We start from the raw sequence: 19,491 nt of genomic DNA on the forward strand, positions 1-19,491 counted from the left end.
AATACCACCACCTGCTCCAAGTTTCCATTCACACTTGGGCATTTATCTCTTTAGTCTTTTTTTCTTTGTGCATACATATATTTAGTTTTGTTGTTGATTTGTTTGAATTGGGATCATATTTTACATTCTGCTTTGTAACTCACCTTTTTATTTAAATATTATGAACTTTTTTCTTTAATTATTCTTCTACAGCATAGTTTTGATGATCTGCATGATACTCTGTCTTGTAGGTTGTTTCCAGTTTTTCAGCATTTTAAGGAACTCTGTGAATATTGCTTTGCATTTATTGTGAACGTTTCCAGTTATTTCCTTAGAATAAATTATGATGTATATTTTAAAAAGCATTTGATACATATTTCCAAAACACCCTCTAGAAAGACATCTTTACTGTGTCTTTTAATGGTGTATGAGAATGAATTTTTTTGCATACTCTGATCAATACTGTTTTTGCATTTTAGTCTTTGTTGATTCAGTAAGCCAAAATTATGGTCTGTTTTAATTTGTATTTCTGATTATTAATGACAGTTTCATATTTATTAGCTGTTTATATTTCTCTTTTTGTGCATTGCTTTATTCGTGTTCTTTTCTTTCTCCATTTTTTTGTTACTCTTTGCCTTTTTGTTTATTAATTTATAAGAATGGCTTGTTTACTTAAGAATATGGTACAAATACTTCCCCAGTGTTGTTCTTGACTTTTTATTTACGGCTATGGGTTTTTGTTTGTTTTATTTTATTTTATTGTATTCTTAGAAGTTTTAAATTTTATAATAGTCAAATCTCTCAGTCTTAAAACAGCTTTAAATAAACTTAAGTGCTTATTTTTGCTTAAATTAATATGCCTAAAAGGCTTCCTCCACCTCTCAACTATGCAGTATTCTGAAGTATTTTCTTTTCACTCTCTTATGGTTTCTTTAACCCAGCTCTGCACCCAACAGGGTCTTCTGACTTTAATATCATCATTACTTTTCTCTTTTTGATTTAGTTTTAAAATTTTCTTCAAAGTTATACATGCACATAATTTAAAGAGCCAAATTATTCTATTAGACCTATGAAAAATAGCATTTCCTGATACTACCACATAGCCCCAGTTTCCCCCCACCTGAAGCATTTACTTTAAACTCCTTATGCTATTTCTTTTGGTATTTATAGCTATATCTCTAAGTAATGTTAGTAGTTGTAATTTTTTTCTTTCAGTTTTAAGTATTACATGTTCTCACTATGGAAGATGAATATTTCCCTTCTTTCACTGCCCCTCGTAATTACCACATGTGCAACTCCTGTCCTCTTCATCTTCCCAACCTGCCATGCAATACTTTGGATTAAATTAATATTCAGTGTTTATTACGACTTATGTAAATGCTGAGTTATAGCTCAGCCATGTACTATGCTCTTTACTATTTCTTTCTTCTATAATTTTTATTTTTCCCTGAAGCTAAAAATTATTTTTTATTTGGTGCATATTTTAAAGTATACTTATTATAATTCAGCTCCAAAATTTACTCTGGTTGTCTGAATCTCCTCTTGTTACGTTCAAGCACATGAGTTTCGTGTCTGAGCCGTCTCTCCCAGGACCTTCTGTCTTTTCCTCTCTGGGCAGTTACCCTTCCTGCCTAGTGCACGATTGCCGTCTGTGATCTCTCTTCCTTTATCACTCTGACAAGTTTGTTTCCTTCCCTCTTGAATCAAATCTTGTTCATGGATCCCATGTACCTCTTGGGAGCTTCTGAGAAAGGGTGAATGATAAGTGAATTTGGGACTTTGTCAGAATGTTTTCAGTTTACTCTCATTCTTGAGCAGTAGTTTGGTTGAGTTTGAGGTACTAGGTCAGAAATCACTTTCCCACAGAATTTTGAAGATGTTAGTTCACTGTCTTCTAGCTTCCAGTATTGTTGAGAAGTTCACAGCCCTTCCAATTCCTGGTCTGTGTATGTGACATGTTTTTTCTGTTTAGAACCTTTGATATACCCTCTTTGTCCCAGTTCTGTGAAATCTGACAATGAACTGGGTTTTGTATGGTGTCTGTTGAACTGGATGCTTTGTAGGTCTTTCCCATTTGAAATTATGTTCCTTCATTTCTGGGGGATTCTCTTGTATTTTATCTTTCATTATTTCTTTCTGTTTTGTTTTCTCTTTGTGAAACTCCTGTTATTCATGTCAGACCTTCTGGTCTGATCACCTAATTTTCTCTTTTCTCTACTTTCCATCTCATTATATTTTGCTATACCTCTGGTAGAATACCTTTATTCTGTCTTCTAACTTTAATCCCTAGATTTTCACCGTGTAATTATATTTTTAGTTTCCTAGTTTTCTTCTGTAACTTTTTGGTCTTTATAGCACTCAGCCGGTTATCACACAGGTGCAATGTTTTGTCATTCTGAGATTAATGATGATAGATTTTTTACAGTCTTCCTACAGTGTCTGTTTTCTCAAGTCAGATTTTTCTTTTGTTTATGTCTCTGTCTTCCATAGTAGAATTCTGGGCTGGCTTTTGCCCCCCCTCTCCTTTCAGCACTTTGAAATTACTGTATTGTGTTCTCACCCCCATGATTTCTAATGAGAAGTTTTTTAGTCATTTAAGTGGCTGTTCCCCTGTGTATAATGTATTGTTTCACTCTGACTACTAAGATTTTATTTTAATTTTCGATTTGCAGAAGTTTGACTGATGTGTGGAATCCATCCTGTGCAGAGTTCACTGACCTTCTTAAATTTATAATGTAGATCTTTCATCAAGTTTGGGAAGCTTTAGATCAATATTTCTTTGATTTCTCTTTTTGCTTTTGCCCTGTTTTCTTGTTGCTCTGTGAGACTCCAATTACCTGTATGTTTGACCTTTAGATATTGTCTCACAGGTCTGTTTTTTTTTTTTTTCAATCCTTTTTCTCTGTCTTCTTTTGTTTTGTCTGTCTTCAAGTTCACTGACTCTTTTGTCTGTCATTTCCATCATGCTTCTTAAGCCCATCCATTGCTTTCTTTATTTTAGAGATTCTATTTTAGTTCTAAGATTTCTGTTTGTTTCTTAGTGTGATGTTTTGTTTCTCTGCTGCGATTTCCTATCTTTTCATTCATTATGTACATTTCTTTACTTCCCTGAACATAATTATAAGAGGTGCTTTTAAAGTTCTTGTCTGTTAATTAAAACATCTTAGGTTTGATATCTATTGTCTTTTCCTTTAAGAATGGGTCACGTTTTCCCTGGACATTGTGAATATTGTGTTGTGGAGATTCAGGATTCTGTTATATTGCTATGACGATGTTGATGGTTTTTATTTGGAGGCAGTTAAGTAGGTGAGTCTCAAAATGCAAATGCTGTCAGCATCTCTGGTAGGTAGCAGCTCCAGTCTCAGCTCAGACTACTTTCAGTCTGCCCCAAGCATGTGTGGGTCAGAGGTCAACCAGGGACTTAGAAAGAGTTTATACCCGGTGTGTGGGGTTCACCATCTCTGTCTCTTTACTTTCTGGCAATCCTCTCTCACCCTCTGGCAGTCCTGGTTGCCCCAGACTCCTTCTCTTGCTGCCTCTGGTCAGAAATATAGTGGCTTTTCATCAAGATTTATAGCTGCCCTGCACCTTTGCCATAACTTCGGCTTCCTGTCTGGCCAAAACCACAACTTCCTGTTTCTCCCCCAAACCTACCTGCTTTCCTTAACCCTCTGGTGCCCTCAGATAGGTTTTTCTGTTCATTTGTTTTTGTATTTTTCCCAGATTTTGTGGTTGTTGTTTACTGGAGGATTAGTGTGTTAAGACCTTGCCCCTCCACACCAGAAGGAAAGCCTCAAAGGTCAGAGGCTTTCCTGAGATGTCTGGTTTTGGCTGCCAGATGGTAGGCACTATCCAGAGATTAGAAAATGGGGGCCAGCTTGTTGGCTACCTTATTCTCCATCTGTGAACACTGTCTGTCTAGCTGGACCATTTCATCAGGGAACCTCCAGTGTCAGTGCTTTGGGATGTTTCTCTTCCTCTCTCCTGCCCGGAGGGTGGGAACTTGATTGGACTGGGAGCTTACTGTGGGGAAGGGGTGGAGAGAGGTAGGGAGGTCTCAATATCTCTGCTTCTCTTCCCTTTTTTAGTATGGTGCCTCTGCCTTTAACTGTGTGGTGTCTCCTAAGGTAGAGAGAGGTACAGATCTTTTTTATCCTCTCAGCACTGGGGTGGATGATGGATAGGCTAACAGATACCTCAACAAATATTCAACTAGTTAGTTCCCTTGTTTTTAGACTCTCTGTATCTCCACTTTCAGGGATACCTGGTGCCACCAATGCCTGATCCCTTTGGATATTCTGCCATATTGAATTAGGTTATTTCTCACCTGGGATTCTGCTTTCTTCAAATCAAATATCACTTGGTTTACTTTCCAAGTCCCAGAATTTTCTCCTGTTCTGTGTGTAGGTTTATTGGGGGGAAGGCATTATTATGCATTTAAAAAAAAATCCCTTAACCTATCATTTTTCTAGACATTTGAGGAGATAAAAGAATTAAATGTACATGATAACTCATAATCTTTAATTGGACTTCTTCGATTTATTTTATTTTTTATATTTCAGTCTTCAGTCCTTCTACAATTTTGGTAGAGGGCATATAACGGGGGTCTAATTTAATTTATTTCCAAATATTTCTGATTGTTCGTTTATTAAATAGTCCATCTTTTCCCCCATTCATATAAGACAGTATGCATAAAATATACTGAGATATTATGTTTGCTGGGTGTGTATGTAACCTTTCTGTTCTTTTGATCAATATTTCTATTTCTTTGCTCATATATTATTACAGATGAACTTCAGAATTATCCTTTTCTTTTTTATATAAATTTATTTATTTATTTTTGGCTGCATTGAATCTTTGTTGCTGTGTGCAGGCTTTCTCTAATTGTGGCGAGTGGGGACTACTCATCGTTGTGGTGTGTGGGCTTCTCATTGCGGTGGCTTCTCTTGTTGCAGAGCACAGGCTCTAGGCTCACGGGTTTCAGTAGTTGTGGTGTGTAGGCTTCAGTAGCTGTGGCTCGCAGGCTCTAGGGCACAGGCTCAGTAGTTGTGGCGCACGGGCTTAGTTGCTCTGCGGCATGTAGGATCTTCCCAGACCAGGGCTTGAACCCATGTCCCCTGCCTTGGCAGGCGGGTTCTTAACCACTGAGCCACCAGGGAAGTCCCCAGAATTATTGTTTTTTTAATATATCCCTGAGTACTCCAGTCCTCACTACAGAAAAAACAAATTATATATTTACATATCTGTATTTATCTATGTGTACCTATATCCATTTGTTGGGATTTTGATTGGCTTTTACACACGTAGTAGGGTAGAATTGACATCTTTGCAAAACTGAAGAACATGATATTCACTGCGCTTACTCAGGTCTTTTGTATACACCATTGATTTGGTAAATATTTATAAGGTACCAACCTTGTGCTGAGACCTCTATAGGTGTTAGGGACATGGTGATCAAACCAACATGACCCCTATTGCCAACTCCTGCTTATTTCTTATTAAGGTTAATTGTAAGTACTTTGTATGTTTATGGCAATCGTGAATGGCAGGTTTTTGGTTTTTTTTTTCACTCTTTATGTTCTACAGCTGGTTATTGCTAGGAGATGAGGTTGTTCATTTCCCTTCAGGCCTTCTGAGGTGAACATTTCCTGTTGTGCCAAAAATGTGTCATTTCCACTCCCCCCGCAAGTACCCAGAGGTTTTCCAGAGTGCCACCTGCTTTTTGTTGATATTTGACAGCAACTCAGAATTACAGTTTGATCGACCACATCAACTCCTAGGGATTTTGTTCAGAATGCAGTTGACACAGAGGGTTAATTGCTGCACTGATGTTTGGTGCAGAAAATTTAATGATGTGTGATCTCCTCATTCAGATTTACTAGCCCTCAAGATTTTCTTTGTTCTTGAGCCTCATTGTCCTGCCAGCTGTCAGACTGGTTTTGTTCCCATTTAATTTCGTGCTGTGATCATACAGGGGTGAGGGCATAGCCAAAGGATCTGGCTCAGGAGTGAGGGGAGTGAGGAACAATTTAATTGAACTCTCAAATCACTGGATTTTTATTTTAGTTTTGTGTTCTTCGAGAGCAGTCCCTCAAAACTGAGTGATAGAAATGAGAATTAACGTTCCAATCATCCTGCCCAATTTCTAAAACTGTGTTCTATCATAGACGGCCAAACACTTATCTAATTTTATGGGAATTTTTTCCCCTAGGTGATCGCCGAGCTATATCATCTCTATTTATTGGTTTCTCCTCCTCCTTAATAGTATGCTCATTCCCCGCCTCACTCACATCACGGGCATCTGGCTCCTCTCTGATGGTTTAGGGGTATCTTGTCAAAGAACATTGAGTCCTGTGTGCCTGCGGCACTAATTGTTCACATGTGTGATGGTGGGGTAGTGACAGCTATCATTTAATTGAATCTCAACCCTGTCTTCTGACTCCAAATCCTGTGCCTCTTCCACTGCATCATATACGTGGCCAAACGTACGAGTAACTCGGTGCAGTTCCTAGGTGCATTGATTCATCACAGTCATTTTGGATATCTGTAGTTTCTCTTCTTACCTTCTGATAGAGTTACAGGTTTTCTAAGTTTACCAGAGTCTCTTACTTACCTTTATTTTTCTCTTTTAAGTTTTTAGGGAAATCTTTCTATTGCATTGAAATGTAGGGTACAATGTGAAGGCCATACAGCAAACTGGTTAAGAGTGTGGACTTTTGAGTCAAATGGATCTCACTTACCAGCTAGGTGACTAAGCAAGTTATTTTGCTTGTGAGGCTGTTGTTGTTGTTGTTGTTGTTTTTGGGTTTTGTTCTTGATGTTTTCTCAAGTGTAAAATAGGGAACTACCTCAGGATTATTGCCAGAAGTAAATGTGGTGATGCATATAAAGCACATATCACATATCGCTGTGCCTGGCACAGAGCTTGACACTTAGGAGCTTACTGCTAATATTCTTGCTGTGGCTGGTATTAATAATGATGATAATTTTATCTAACTGCTTCATAGTTGTATAGAATTCAACATAAGACCCTTAGCTTTTAGCTTAGGACAAAATCTTCTTAGTCTGCCTTCATGACAATCCTGTAACCACCACTGCTTTTATTTGCTACTGTAGTCTCATGTATTATTCTTAAGTTTATTGCATTAAAAAAGAAGAAGAACGGAAAAACCTGCACCTGTAATTCCAGATATGGGTGCACTCTAGCTTTGTAAAAAGAAGACAGTCTTTTTGGACTTGGTTCTTTGCTTTGTACGTGTCCCTTCTGAGCCTGAATTGGTCTGCTTTCTCTACCTGTATTTCCTTAGGTGACGTCTCACGTGGATTTTCCTTTTACTCAAGGAAGTCAGGATTATATTGCCCAGTTAAGTTATCTAGAGCCGCTCCCACCCAGAGTCATCTACTCCTGGAGGATCTATCCTTAGTCTCTTACCAATTGTTTATCTGAATTTTTAGAGATCTGATTTCCCAGATTCTGGGCTGCTAGGAAGGTTTTTGTGAGGATTTATGTCCTTGACTATCGTGGGGTCTAGGATGTCGTCCTTTTCTCACATGGTTCCTATTACATATACTTTACCAACCAGTTCTTGCTTGTTGGTCAAAATTGGGCCCAGGGTAGCATCCCCATATTAATTTGTTCATTGTCAAGGGGTAAATAAGAAATAAATAAGACTCAGCAGCTATCCAGATTGGTACTATGTTTTAATTCTGTGCTAATTACATGATCTCCATCGTAAACAAACCTTCTGTGTTTTATAATTGGATGGACAGATGCTAATAGGCTCCCGCCGCAGTTTAATTTCCTACTCTCTTTCCTGTCACCTTCTCCTCACCATTCTTTCCACCCTTATTTCTTAACTTTCTACACAGGAATATGCCTTCTTGATGATATTCAGCTTTTGCTTCCTCACTTTATTTTCCTCTAAAAATTCTCCTGGCTTCTTTCCAACCTGACACAGCTCAGGAACCTTTCCTGTGATTTCTTCCTACTTGCTTGGCAATATGCTGCCCAAAAGACCTTGGTTTCAGCTATAAACCTGGAGGTTTTGCTTGCTATCTCTGAAGCTTTGAGGAACTGTGAGGATAGACGTGACCAACCCAGACATAAAAAGACTGCCTGTCCATCCAGTCTTCTTCCCATTTTCAGTCCATCCAAAAGCAGATGGAGCCTGATTCGAACTTTGATTCCGTGTTATGAGTCCTACTGAAAGTAGATGGTTGAAGGTTTTATTTGCTTTTCCTGGTCTTATGATTAGATTCAGTGCAAGAAAATTGGGAAACACTTGAGAGTAAGTTTGCCTGGGCAGTGGGGATTGATATTTTATGTTTACAGTTCCTCTGGTCCTCCGTCGTGTGGCTGGGTTTTGTTTTGATTTGGTTTTCGTTTGTTTTGAGAGAGGGGGCCATATTGCAGTGCAGTTTTAGGTGTCTGCCCTGCTGCGAATGTAGAGGGGGGATTCCTTTTAGACCACTGACATTAGGTCCATATTTAGAAGTGACGGGTTTAAGGCCATTAGTCAACAGCTTCCTGCGTTGTTTCTTGTTCTCCACTGAAGTCATGATTAACACGTGGGCTTTCGTTCGTTTGGGTCCCCTCAGATACACCTATGAGCGAATTGATGGGCGAGTACGGGGAAACCTGCGCCAGGCAGCCATCGACCGGTTCTGTAAGCCAGACTCAGACCGCTTTGTCTTTCTTCTGTGCACCCGAGCGGGAGGCCTGGGGATCAATCTCACAGCTGCCGATACCTGCATCATATTTGATTCAGACTGGAACCCACAAAATGACTTGCAGGTAACCATTAGGATGATTGCTATTTGCCTTAGCTGTCCCTGAATCCAAGAATATCATGACAGGGCCTGGCTTAGCTATAGAGAGTGTCTGCCATGCTCCATGCTATTGCTATGGCTTCGGCCAGATGGCTGGCTTAGGGCCTCGGTCAGGGTACAATTGAATAAAAAGTAAATGTCGAGCCTTCCCACTAATCCAAGTGGTTCTTTCCTTGTAGTACAAATCAAATGGTATTTCACAGTGGTAGCCTCCACATGTAGATTGGAACTACTATTTATTATCAGACATAAAGAAAGATACGAAACTTGACTAATTCTCTAATTCTTGACATACGGATTGATTCTGGCATTTTCACTCACTTTGTTTGTTAGGTGGTCATATGTCGTATACAGTACATGAGATGACCCAGAGGGCTAGGCAAGTTCCCTGGTGTGGCAGGGGTGACCGAGGCTTCCCCAGTAGTTCATTTGCTCTCCAGTGAATGCAGCACAGTAGGGTTGATGTGGGCCCGGTTAAGTGTATTTGCAGATTAAATTCGGTCGTTTTAACCAAACTGAATAATGGTGGCTTGAAAGGATTATGGCAAAGATTGGAGCTAATACATTTTAAAAGCAAGTGTAAACAAGCAAATGACAGAGCTAACACTTCTGATTCAGAATTCCTCATCAACCCCGTGTGAAAGTAAAAACAATGACATTCTAGCCAGATGGCACAATAAGTCAGTCCAAAAGATTCTAACTTGTCAAGAAGGCTATTTTAGATGACAGTTTTACATCCATTATCATTAACAACAGACTTCATCCTGAGTGTGTATTGGATCTCGGGACATCCGCTGATAACTCAAGAGTGTGAGTGTGTGGCTCAGAGCGGTGGGGACCTCAAAACCTTTCTCATGATACAGGTGATTGGTAAGAGAAGTTTGAAGGCTGCTGTTTCACAAAACTGAGGAGGTACCCTAGGGGATACTGCCGGGAAGGGATGCAGAGAAAAGGAGCTAAGGTGATGGGTATCTGGGCTTCTTCCCTACCTACCATGTCACACAGAGTCGTTCTGCTTTGTCTTTTTCATTTAACGAGTTTCAAAATAACATTTTGTTTGAAGAACACAATCTACTAGTTGAAAAACCAGTGCTCTAAATTATTATGTTGGTGACAACTGGGTAAAACGCAGGAAAAAAATCATTGTAAAACAAATTCTGTGGCACTGTGTTCAACATCCAACTTGAAAAATCAGTGGCTATGGCCAGCTCACCATTAGGCCTTTCTGCTGGTGACGGGATATTTCGGTCAAGGATGAGTTGCTAGATATGACAAAGAACCAATTTTTAAAGGAGTTAACACAGTCAATGCCAAAGTAATAATAATCAGTAGAAACTATTTGATCAGGTCATCAGCAGAACCTAATTAAAATAGTGATGTAGATCAGGGGGTGGGAAACTATTGCCAGTGGACTAGCCACCCGTTTTTTTAAAATAGTTTCATTGGGGGCTTACCTGGTGGCGCAGTCGTTGAGGGTCCGCCTGCCGATGCAGGGCATGCAGGTTCGTGCCCTGGTCCGGGAAGATCCCACATGCCGCGGAGCGGCTGGGCCCGTGAGCCATGGCCGCTGAGCCTGTGCGTCCGGAGCCTGTGCTCCGCAGCAGGGGAGGCCACAACGGTGAGAGGCCTGTGTACCGCAAAAAAAAAAAGTTTCATTGGACTATAACCACACCCATTTGTATACCCTTTATCTCTGGGTGCTTTCATGTTACAGTGGCAGGGTTGAGTATTGCAACCGAGACCTCATAGTCCACAACATCTGAAATATTTACTATTATAGAAGATGTTTGCCAACCCTGAGACAGATGGTTCCTTAAGTAGTAAGTTCTTGACAGCTGTAAAGTTCTGTGCTCCTTTGCAGTGCTCACCTGACTGTGAGGCTTGGAACCTGGGCCAATGATGGTACGAGGAACGGGTGGCCATTTGGAGGCCATGTTAGCTGGGCATGCCTGAAGAACTTTCAGGAGAAAAACTGAAAGCATAGGGCTTGGCATTTAGAGACAGGTCACTGTCAGAGGCAAAGATTTTGGAATCCTCGTGCTTTACCTAGTGAAGTCTAGACATTGAAGGTGAAATGCTAAGAAATGGAAAAAGCAAGAACAAGAATGTCCAGGCCTGAAGGAGAAGGTAAAGTCCTCTGAGGCAATTGATTTGTCTCTGTACCAGCCAGATGGGGTGGGTGGCGCTGTCCAGAATTAGGGTCTGGGGAGAAGGGAGCAACTTTGGAATGGCCGTTTTTAATGGCCCCTTCTGGGGGAGTAGCAGGAGATGAATAAAGGAATAGCAGTGAAGTCCAAACTGAAATTGGATACTGTGAGAGTTCTGTATGCCAAGTCAGTTTCTGAACTTCTTCTAACACTCAACCTCAGTGGAGAAACAAAGACCATGAACATTCGGGTGACTTAGCTGGGAGTGGAGAAAACTTGTAGAAGAACGTAGCAGAAGGTTAAATGAGTGAGTGACGGTGTTGATGAACAGGGCATCATTCTAGAGTTAGAATTCCTCAACTTGTGGTCTTCCAGACTGGCTGCTTTTTTGGTTATTTTTATTTACAGCTTGGTAACCAAGAGGAAACCCTCTTTTATTTTTGAGATGTCTGACCAGACTAGGTAGGAATGAAAGAATTGGCAAGAATAGAGTAATTTTAGGGCGGGGAATTGGATATGTGGTTATTGGGGAGTGGGATTGGTGGGCTGTTCTGAGTTGCCCCCAGAGACGGAGCTAGGTTCTCGGCTTGCTTGGCATGGGGAGGAGAGCACGAGAGCTGGAGACTACCCCCCGAATGGTGCACACTCAGCACACTCTAGACCCTGGCATTTGCCCTTCACGCACGTGCTGTGGATGTGATGTAGAAGACAGAGTCTGGAGAGCAGGGTGCTGAGACGATCATGTGGTTCACAGGACTGCAGCTAAATCAGCTGTGAAACTCAGCGAAATGCATTCCTCTCCCTAACAGAGCAGAAAACTCAACCAGGCGGCTCCCCGGTACTGTCCTTGCTAGGAAGTTAGGTCCTCTGTTAACTTGCACACAGTCGTTCACACATATGCACATATTCTGATACTTTTTGTAATTGAGCGAAAGCTTTCAGTCATCTTTATTTCTTCATGGTTATTGAAGAACCACAATTCCTACTCTGATACAGGATGATCGTATTTCCTTCGGAAGATGGGCTTGGCATAGAACATTCATCTGTGAGTGGATTGAAGCACATACTACCTGATATAAACACCAGGGCCACAAAAAGAGAGTCCCATTATGAGCATGGTCTTACCCTCTACCCTAGTGGAATTTTAGCATAGCTCCAGAGGTCAAGTTCAGATGGTAGAACATGTAGATGTTCACTCTGGTCTCAAACAGCCTGGACAGATGTGGTGCAGTCCGTGCTTATCCGGCGTCGGGACAACATGGGAAAGCAGTGACAGTGCCAGGACACTGCTTCTCGACCCCTAGGCAGACCCCCTCCGAGCCTTGACAGGGAAGCCAACCTGCTTAGGGGGAGGCTGGGCTCAGCCCAGTCCCTGAGGCAGGCCTGCAGACAAGCCAGCTTCCATGGCTGTGGAACAGAGCTGCACTGTCTGAAAACTCAGCTGGAAGTCAGAGAGCAGAGTTACCTTTTCTGGTGCTTTTTCGTTATTATTAAAAGTTCGTTCATTCAGCCTTCTGATTTTTTTGTTGGGGTTTTCTGTGCTTTGGGGATAGAATTAGAGGCTTAGGACTTGCTAGAGAAATATATATGTTTTTAAAACCTAGGTCTTCATAAATCAGATGACATTGGATGTCATCCTGTTTCCTTTGGTCTCATTAGAGTCTGAGGAGTCCAGTAAATTGTATTTCTCTGCCTTTTGCCGCCAAAAGAACCAGTTAAGAAATAGACCCAGGAGTGCAAAGGATCAAAGCAATCAGCTTTAATAAATTGTGATGGTGGATTAGATGGTATAGCTTGACCTGTAGCCAGACTTAGACTTCCGAGGACTCCTGCACTTGCGCACCCTCATCCCACAGTTAACCTTGCCCACTGAGAACTGCTGGCGGCCGCCTGCAGAGCAGAGGCTATCCTGGTGAACCTGCAGTGACAGAGGGGGGACTCTGCCCTCCACAGGGGATGGGGACCCGTGAGTCTGTAGGAGCTCGGACCGGATCTCCCGTTTCACTGATGAGATCAGTCACTCCTCTGGCGTAGAGAGGAAGGAGGCTAAGGAGAGTGTTGTGTTCCTACGTGGGAGCCGACATTGCCTCCTGGAAACACGAGGACAGAGAAATGGGGCTCCTGCTCTGGTATCTGCTCCATCGGCCCTTCCCAAATCCTTCTACCCCCATTTCCAGACAAGTGAAGGCACCGGTTCCTTAGGTTCCGGGACACTAGGTTCCAGTAAATCAAGTTTTAGGTCCCTTTACTAGGGAGGTCTTATCTAGGGCATCAAGTAAATGCCACATCCTCTCTCAAACCTTGAACATGTCTGTGTTAGTATCAGTGTGTGTGAAAAATCAAACTGTGCCTTCACCCAGGAGGGACAGCTGTGATTCAGTCCTGGTACGTCAGCTGCAGCAGGTTTTGTGTAGGCGTTCTATAGTACCTGTAACCCCTGAGTTCAAAAAATGGCAAAGGGTGCTTACCGTAGCCTGAGAAGGGTAAAGAGCAGTGAAAAACTGGTTTCTTCACTTCGTCTCTTTACCTCTTCTCACTGCTGCCAGCTCTGAGGGCTGAGCGGGCCTGTGAGAAAAGCAAGGTACCGTGCCAGCCTTGCAGAGGCCACAAGGTGACAGTGGTAGTGCTTCCCAGGTCCCGTCCTTCCTGTGGGTAAGGTTGTCCCCAAAGGGAGAATTCAGGAAGCCTGGGCGCGCAGGTGTCCTAGCCGAGAGCACAGCCACAGGGTAGGGCAGCTCCTGCCAGTGCCGAGGATTCTGGAATGGAGGAGGGAATGCGGCCGCAGGAGCCAGGACTCTGACGCTCTGCTCCAAGAAAGGAGAGGTGCTGGTTCCCTTTGCCACTTCCTCTGCCGCCATCATAGTGCTGGCACCACCTCTTGCTTGGTAGAATGTATATGCCTGCACTTGGACGACTAAACTCTGTTGAGTTTACTTTTCTTTGCTAGGAGAAAGTAAGACTTTGTGAGCGTTCCATTACATGGCCCGGGCTTTCAGTGAGTGTTTGTTATGTTTGTTGAGCACTGGAATGCGCCGGGCACTGTTTAAAGTGTTGGAGACACAGCAGTGACCGAGACCCGTGGTGTGTGCTCTCATGGAGCTTTCATTTTAGTGGAGCAGGCAGGCAAAAAAACAAGGAAAAATAAGTAAGGTAGTCCCAGATAACGATACTTATTACGAAGAAACGAACCAGGGTAAGAATAATGGGGATTGGACGCCCTGATGTAGAGGGTGGTGTAGGAAGTCTTCTTCAAAAAGGTGACATCTGAGCAGAGACCTAAATGATGCGGGCGGGGATCTTAAGTTATAAAATCAGCAGGAAGAATGTTGCAGACAGAGGGAACAAGAAGTGTGACAACTTAGAGTGGGGTGAGCGTTGGTGGTGTGCCTGAGGCAGGTGGGGCAGGTGCTTACAGCACAGCGTCAGAGGTCCAAATAAAGTGAGTCAAGTTTCTTTTAAGTACTCTCCTGCCTCTCTTTTCAGTGTCCTCTCTTTCCCTGCTCCGTTTTTCTGCTGCCCAAAAGCTCCCTTTTCCCATGCTGTTAACTTGCCTCTCCTTCCTTCCTATTCTCAGCCAGGTCTTGACTGACTTATGACACGTTTATTGAGCCCTACACACCAGGCCAGGCCCTGGGGAAAGAAAAGTGCTCAGGGCTTTTGAACCACGCAGTGGAAATACAGTGCAATGAACAGATATCGGCGTTCTTTCCCAGAGATGTTTACATTGTCAGAGGGGTTGATACCTTTCCCCAAAGAATAAATCTGGAGCTGGAAATTTCAGATTCCAAAGTAGGCCTGCAAAGGAGACAGTTGAGGGGGAGGGCAGCTTCCCAGTCAGTGCCCGCTGATCCATACTGCACTGAGAGCCCCTGATTCCTCTTCTGCTGAGTAGGTGGCCTGCGGATACAGACTTTCAGCGTACCAGGAGAAATGTAAAATTGCTGGACGTGAAATAGAATACTCATGTGTAGAAAATGAACTGGGGAAGTGTCCCAGCATGCTAGACGTGGCTAGGTTCTTGTGGGACTATAGGTAATTTTTTTAACCTCTCTGATGATGTAGATTTTCATTCATGTACAAACAGTATTTCAAAGTATTAAAGGAAATGTACCTTTAAAATGTTAATAGAACTAATAATTTGAAAGAGTAATATAAGAGTCAAGAGAGGAATCAACATTATGCATGGTTCTTTGTACCACCTATTTAATTTTCACGTGATCGTAAAGACATGGTGTAAAGTTCTGGACTTGCACCTGACAACAGTGAATTGAGGGCTGGAACCAGTTGGAAATCTGTCACTGTTTGGAGACTTCTCCTTTCTACCCATCACAGTCATTGGGATCTGTATCTGTTTAAAATTTTTCTGAACCTACTTGTTTCTTGTAAGCTTTTGTTCACCTCAAATGTGTTAAAAGGTACAGAACAAACTAGGTGCCTACAAATCATGCAGGAGAGCATTGGAGCTCTGTAATTTCCCCTGGGATGGAGGGCCCTGGGGGCAAGGGGTAGCACCACTGCCTCCTACTGGTGGTCTAGCTCCAAAGGTTCTATGTTTATACCTCTGCTGGTGTGTTTTGTTTGCGTTTCACCTCAGTTGTTGACTTAGTTCTCAATGTTTCTCTCTACCACATTTTTGTGTGTGTGAGTTCTGAAAAGGAAAATAAGGAATATATGAGATTTGACTGTAAAATGGCAAGTCTCTTAAATGTGGCAGGACTCATCGTGTTATCCTTCAGGTAAGTAAGTCGTCTTGGTAGAGAATGTGTTTATCTCCTGGTACCATCTAGCTGCTCGTGACAGTGCCCCCTGCCCACCCCCAGCCCCAGCAGAGGTTTGTTTTCCAGACATGGGTATCCCAGGACTAGTGGGATGGCTTCATGGTGACATGAGAGTCCCAGGTCCCTTCTGTCTCCCTGCTCCACCATCCTCAGTGAGTGTGGGTCACACACTCTTGGTTCCAAGATGGATACTTCAAACCCCAGATAGGAAAAATAAGGAAGGAAGGTGTGACACTTTTTTTCAAGAGAGCAGAACTTTTCCAGATATCCCTGATAGACTGCTGTTACATCTCACTGTCCAGAACTGTATTACCTCACCAGCCCTGGCAGGCTGGAAATGGTTTCAGTTGAATAAGTCACTGCCCTTGTATAAGAGTCAGGGTTCTGGTATTGAGGACAAATGGGGATATGGATTCCAAGAAGGTAATAAATTAGTGATGCCTGTAGCTCTCCTCTATTAGACCTTTGCTCAGAATATTTCTTAAACTCCCTCTTGTAATTTGCCCTCAACACCAGGTAAGCCAAAAAAAAGAAAATCAGTGTCAGTACTTAATGACCACATATTATTACTGCCTTATGGTTTCCACAAACTATATTATTATTATTATTTTTTTTTTTTGCGGTACGCGGGCCTCTCACTGCTGTGGCCTCTCCCGTTGCGGAGCACAGGCTCCGGACGCGCAGGCTTAGCGGCCGTGGCTCACGGGCCCAGCCGCTCCGCGGCATGTGGGATCTTCCCGGACCGGGGCACGAACCCGTGTCCCCTGCATCGGCAGGCGGACTCTCAACCACTGTGCCACCAGGGAAGCCCTACAAACCATATTATTTACTTAGATCATTTCCTTTATTTACCAGAGCTATCCATCAGATTTTCTCCTAATAATGAAGATTTAGAATGACTAAAGATAGTAAAGAAGGTGTGGCAGCTAGTTGTAATACCCAAAACAAAAGAACTTAGTTGTCCATCAGTAGGAGACTTGTTGCCTAAAACAGTATGTTCAGCTTTGATAAAAGAATGAGGAATATCTCTACATACCGCTATGGAGGCATCTCCTGAATATATTGTTGGGTGAAAAAAAAATAAGGTGGAAAAAGTATGTGTAGTATGCTAGCATTTATCTAAAAAGGCTGTCTGTCTGTCTGTCTGTCTGTCATGTCTCCCCTGCTATGGAAAGATAAACAAAGACCTTCGTTTTAAATAGTTACCTCTTGGGGGGAGGCAGTGAGGGAACAGGGAAGTGACGAATAGAAGCTAGTTTTTCTGAATATGCCTTTTTGTATATTTGACTTTGGAACCATCCTAAGTATTTTATAGTGTTATAAAACAAAATCTTTAAAAACATTTTATTCTGAAATCATTTTAAACTTTAAAAAAGGTACAAAATAGTGCAGAGTTCTAGGATCCTTTGCCCCACTTCCCTTAATGTTAACATTCTGTGTAACCATAGTGTAATTATGGAAACCAGGAAATTAACATCAATACAGTGCTCTGATCTACAGACCCTGTTCAAATTCCTTCATTTTTCTACCGCTATTCTTTTTTCTGGTCTGGGATCCAATTCAGGATTTCACATTTCCTTTAGAAGTTACAACTCCTTAGCCGCCTCCAGTCTGTGACATCTGTCTTTCCTTAGCTTTCTTGACCTTGACACTTTGGAAGGATACTGACCAGCTGTTTTGTAGAATTGTTTCTCACTTTGTGTTTGCCTGATGTTTCTCTCATGATCAGATTTGAGGTCATGTATTTTTGGCAAGAATATCATAGAAGTGAGGTTATATCCTTCTCAGGGGATACATGATGTCGATATGTCTTATTACTTGTGATGTTAACCTTGATTACTTGGTTGAGGTGGTGTCTGCCAGGTCTCTCCACTGTAAAGTTACTATTTTTACCTTGATACGTAGTCAGTATGTTGGGAGGAGATATTTTGAGATTCTATAAATATCCTGTTTCTTATCATACTTTTGCCTATTAATTTTAGCATTCATCAGTGGTTCTTGCCTTCAGTAATTATTACGATGGTGTTTGGCAAATGGTAATTTTCTATTTCAGTCATTCCTTCTACAGTAGGCATTGGAATCCTACTGTAAAGAGCAGCTGTCCTTTGTCCCCCATTTATTTGTGTATTCGTATTGGTATGGATTCCTGGATATCTATTTTATGTTATAGCTTATAATCCACTACTCACATTGTTTATTTTGCTGTTAAGATTTGGTCATTAGGAGGCCCTTCAGGTTGGTTCCTCTGTCCATTAGACATGCTCCTCTCAGTTTGTGAGCACTTCTTATTTTCTGGCACCACAAGACACTCAGGTTCATGTTACATTTTTCCTGCCATATCCATGGAACTGACTATTCCTCCAAGGCTCCCAGGCTCCTTTTAGTTGAGAACGGCAATTAGAAACCAAGGTCTGGCTACTAGGTGTGCCCATTGCCACTGGAGTGTTACTGGTTCTAGACTCTGAGCAGAGAGACCTAGGAAATATAGATGTGCATACTGAGACAAGCACTGGTATCACACCTCTGTATTTATTCCCTATCTATCCATCTGCAGTGAGATTTCTGATTCCAGTCCAACATCACAGGATTCCTTCTAGCCTTCTGCACTCTTCCGAATTTGTAACTCCTTTCTCTGTCTGTGAGAAGCCTGGTCTCATTGTCATAACACAGTACATTTACTCATTTGTTCAATCTTAGTATATGCATAGTTTCAGAATTACTAACCCATATTCTACGAAAAATAAATTTACTCGTGCATAGTATTGGACTAAAGTGTTTTTTAGGTCATTGGTCTTAAAGTATATCATCAAAATACCAATTTCCAAAGTTACTTGGTTTATTTTTTTTCTTTCCCACCCCCTTCATTGTGGCTAAATTAATGTGGGAAAAATTAATCCCTAAAATTCAAAAGCGAAATGAAACAGTTGAACCTAGCTCTGTATGATGTGGACAGCATAACCCCAAGAGTTATGCTCAGATGTTTGTATTTCATTTTTCAGCATCTTCATTGTGATATAATTTCAGTTTGCAACTCCAATATACCCTTTATCCAGATTCACCAACTGCTCACATTTTGCCTCATCTACTTTATCATTTCTGCCCTAACTCTCTCCCGTCTCTCTGAGTACATACAGAGAGACCTACACACACGTGTGCGCACACACACACGCCACTTTTTGTCTGAACCATCTGAGAGTAAGCTGTCCCGCGTGTTTTAGTGTGTATTTCCTAAGTGCAAGGACATTCTCTTATATAACCAGGGTTTAGTTCTCAGAATAAAGAAATAAGAATAGTATCTCTAATCCATAGTCCATATTCAAATTTTATCATTTCTTTCAACATTCTTTATGGTTGTTATTCCCCCAGGGTCCAAACTAGGATCACCCACTTCATTTAGTTCTCATGTCTCCTTTAATGGGTCGGTGCCTTGATCTTTCTTTTCCTTTCACGACCTTGATGTCTTTGAAGGGTACAGGCTAGATGTTTTTTAGATAGGCCCTTATTTTGTGTCTGTATTTCCTCAGGGTTGAGTTCAGGTTTAGTGATACCTCGAAGTGATATGTCCTTCTCAGTGTGTCATGTCAAGAGGAACATGATGTCCATTTGTTGATAATAAGTACTTCGAGCTTAGTTAGTGGCGTCTGCTGGATTTCTCTACTATGAAGTTGCTATTTTTTTCCCTTTGAAATTAATAAATAAGTAGCTTTGGAGACACACTTTGAGACTATGTAAATATCCTGTTCCTCATCAAAGTTTCA

At 41.8% G+C, this 19,491-nt stretch overlaps 1 protein-coding gene across 2 annotated transcripts in view; it reads left to right on the forward strand.

Moving 5' to 3' along the window:
• The window catches only part of CHD6 (chromodomain helicase DNA binding protein 6), a 215,825-nt gene that overhangs the window by 136,011 nt on the left and 60,323 nt on the right, over nt 1-19,491 (forward strand). For both annotated transcript variants that reach the window (XM_059038586.2, XM_067013433.1), the window contains one exon: nt 8,578-8,773. In XM_059038586.2, the coding sequence (XP_058894569.1) occupies nt 8,578-8,773 (196 nt within the window). The remainder of the gene's footprint in view (nt 1-8,577; nt 8,774-19,491) is intronic.

This window comes from Kogia breviceps, chromosome 14 (assembly GCF_026419965.1).
Source record: "Kogia breviceps isolate mKogBre1 chromosome 14, mKogBre1 haplotype 1, whole genome shotgun sequence".
Lineage (NCBI taxonomy): Eukaryota > Metazoa > Chordata > Mammalia > Artiodactyla > Physeteridae > Kogia > Kogia breviceps.